At 36.5% G+C, this 2,274-nt stretch overlaps 1 protein-coding gene across 1 annotated transcript; it reads left to right on the top strand.

Moving 5' to 3' along the window:
* The first annotated feature begins 226 nt into the window (after nucleotides 1-226).
* LOC102201428 (sialic acid synthase-like) lies at nucleotides 227-2,268 on the top strand. The gene is made up of 3 exons (XM_005755855.2): nucleotides 227-377; nucleotides 1,100-1,366; nucleotides 1,560-2,268. Exons 1-3 carry the CDS (start codon nucleotides 231-233, stop codon nucleotides 1,743-1,745), a joined length of 600 nt encoding a protein of 199 aa, XP_005755912.2. The 5' UTR covers nucleotides 227-230; the 3' UTR covers nucleotides 1,746-2,268.
* The last annotated feature ends 6 nt before the right edge of the window (nucleotides 2,269-2,274 follow it).

Here is a 2,274-nt window from a genome sequence, read left to right as displayed (position 1 = left end):
TTGTTTGCTGTTTGTATTGCAGACTATTTCAACATGCAGCTGTATAAATCCAGTGGGAGTATAAAAATAATGACATAATACATTTTAAATATGAATTAATTATGTGTAATTATTTACCTATAATAAAACAATTATTAATATGATTTATTTATTGCTTAAAATATTAACTACATTTATTAATAAGTCTGTTGGGTTACATATATACAAATCTATCATTGTCAGGGCGACCAATGGTGGTATCCACTGGGATGCAGTCCATGGAAACCATACGCCGTGTCTACAAGACAGTAAAGGAGCACAACCAGAAATTTACTCTCCTGCAGTGCACCAGCGCCTACCCTCTGGATCCTAAAGAGGTCAACCTTAGTGTGATCAGGGTAAGATGAATGAACATCATCATCATCATCTCCTCTGGGTAAAATGTGGTGAAATAATCAATATGCCAAAAACTACATGAAATGTACGAGAAAATATTTTTATATTGTTTTTACATATGATTGTATCAGCTATATTAGCTTTTTATTAGTTATAGATTTGAAGTGGGAAATAGGTTCAGCAGATACTATTTTGTTTACTCCAAGAGTCAAGGATTTGCTCTAATCAGATCAACATAAACTAGTCTAAATTCAATTCCTATCTGTCCTTTGTGTTCACATATACTTAGAATCTAATGATTAACATATATCATGAATGAAAGCTTCATTGCAGTAGTATACAGAGAATACAAACTGCCAGTGCACTGCAAATGGCACATTACTATAAACATTAGCGGTTTTATAGTACACAACAGCTAGCTAAACAATTACTTTCAAATCCAGCCCCTAAATGTTACATGATTTTACAGTGTCATATTACACAATCACAAAGTAGATGCTGATTCTGGAGAGAAGACACCTGTCAATGAAAACCCGTGATTGTGTTGGGCAGTACAACTCATTTGACTGTAATATACTCAGACTTGTGTTTAGATTTTAAATTAAATTGTTTGGGTATGTCTTAGCATTGTATTGTATGACAGTTACAGGTACACAAAGAGGCAGTGCGTGCAGCAGACAATAATACTATAGGCTTTTTTATTTTCTACTTCTTTTTTTTAAAGAAATACCAGGAGGAATTTCCAGATGTTCCAATTGGATATTCTGGTCATGAGAAAGGGATCTACATCACTGTGGCTGCCGTGGCGATGGGAGCAAAAGTTGTGGAACGCCATGTGACCCTGGATAAGACCTGGAAGGGAAATGACCATGAGGCATCCCTGGAGCCCTCTGAGCTGGCAGAACTGGTCCGAGCAATACGACTGGTGGAAACAGCAATGGGGTCACCAGTCAAGCAAATGTTACCATGCGAGAAGACCTGCCATGATAAGGTCAGTTTGAGTCATTTGACTTGAGTTTTGAAATTCTACCATGTCATAACACTATCAAACCAGTCATTGTTAACTGTGTTTACTTCCACCCTCTTCAGTTCACTGAACATCCATAACTGTGCAAATTTGCAAAACGTACATGAGCTGGATTAAAATACATCTTTTATGTATTTCTATTCTTTTTCTACTCCAGTTGGGCAAGTCAGTCATTGCTAAGGTGAAAATCCCTAAAGCAACAGTGCTGAGCCTGGACATGTTTGCAGTGAAGGTTGGTGAGCCAAAGGGTATCCCTCCAGAACATATGCAGCAGCTCGTGGGCAAGAAGATCAAAGTGGACGTTGAAGAAGATGACAGCATCTTGGCAGACATGATAGAATAAAGGATCTTCCCAAACTATTGGGACAGAGAGGCAGGCAAATAGAGAAGGATAGAAAATAAATATGAAGTAAGATAGGCAGGTAGCTAGAAAATGGACAGAAAATGATATCATGTGTGAACAGTGAAATGCATATGGTAAATTAAATGTGGGATAAGACAAATATAAATATTATTGAACTTGAAATCTACGTCTTTATGTAATTTGAGTAAATGTAATAATATAAATGTAAACACTTTAGAACGTAGATGTATATTGAAATTAGATCATGATGCCAACTCTGTATGCAGTCATAGGCTATTTTCTGAATGCCACAGGCCACATTTTTCATTCTTCGCTAGTTTGATGTCTTCTCTCCCTGCCTATTTTTTCCAGGATGGAATCATAACAAAAAAAGCTATGGTTAGTTACACAGGATGGTCATATGCATGTATTGCATGTGTCAGGAATATTATTGTGAAATTATCTGGGGGACTGCATATACACATGTGGGGCTTTAACTGTAATCAAATGTTTCTGTAATATTAATACT

This window comes from Pundamilia nyererei, unplaced genomic scaffold (genome assembly GCF_000239375.1).
Source record: "Pundamilia nyererei isolate P.nyererei 1_Seehausen unplaced genomic scaffold, PunNye1.0 scaffold03958, whole genome shotgun sequence".
NCBI classification, from domain to species: domain Eukaryota; kingdom Metazoa; phylum Chordata; class Actinopteri; order Cichliformes; family Cichlidae; genus Pundamilia; species Pundamilia nyererei.
This window is presented reverse-complemented; position numbering and strand designations above follow the sequence as displayed.

Excerpts from the sequence above, each read along its gene's own strand:
- LOC102201428 (XM_005755855.2), top strand. The coding sequence starts at position 231 with ATGGTGGTATCCACTGGGATGCAGTCCATGGAAACCATACGCCGTGTC. Across the intron at positions 378-1,099 it reads TCAACCTTAGTGTGATCAGG|AAATACCAGGAGGAATTTCC; the intron begins GTAAGATGAATG and ends TTTTTTTTAAAG. Across the intron at positions 1,367-1,559 it reads AGAAGACCTGCCATGATAAG|TTGGGCAAGTCAGTCATTGC; the intron begins GTCAGTTTGAGT and ends TTTCTACTCCAG.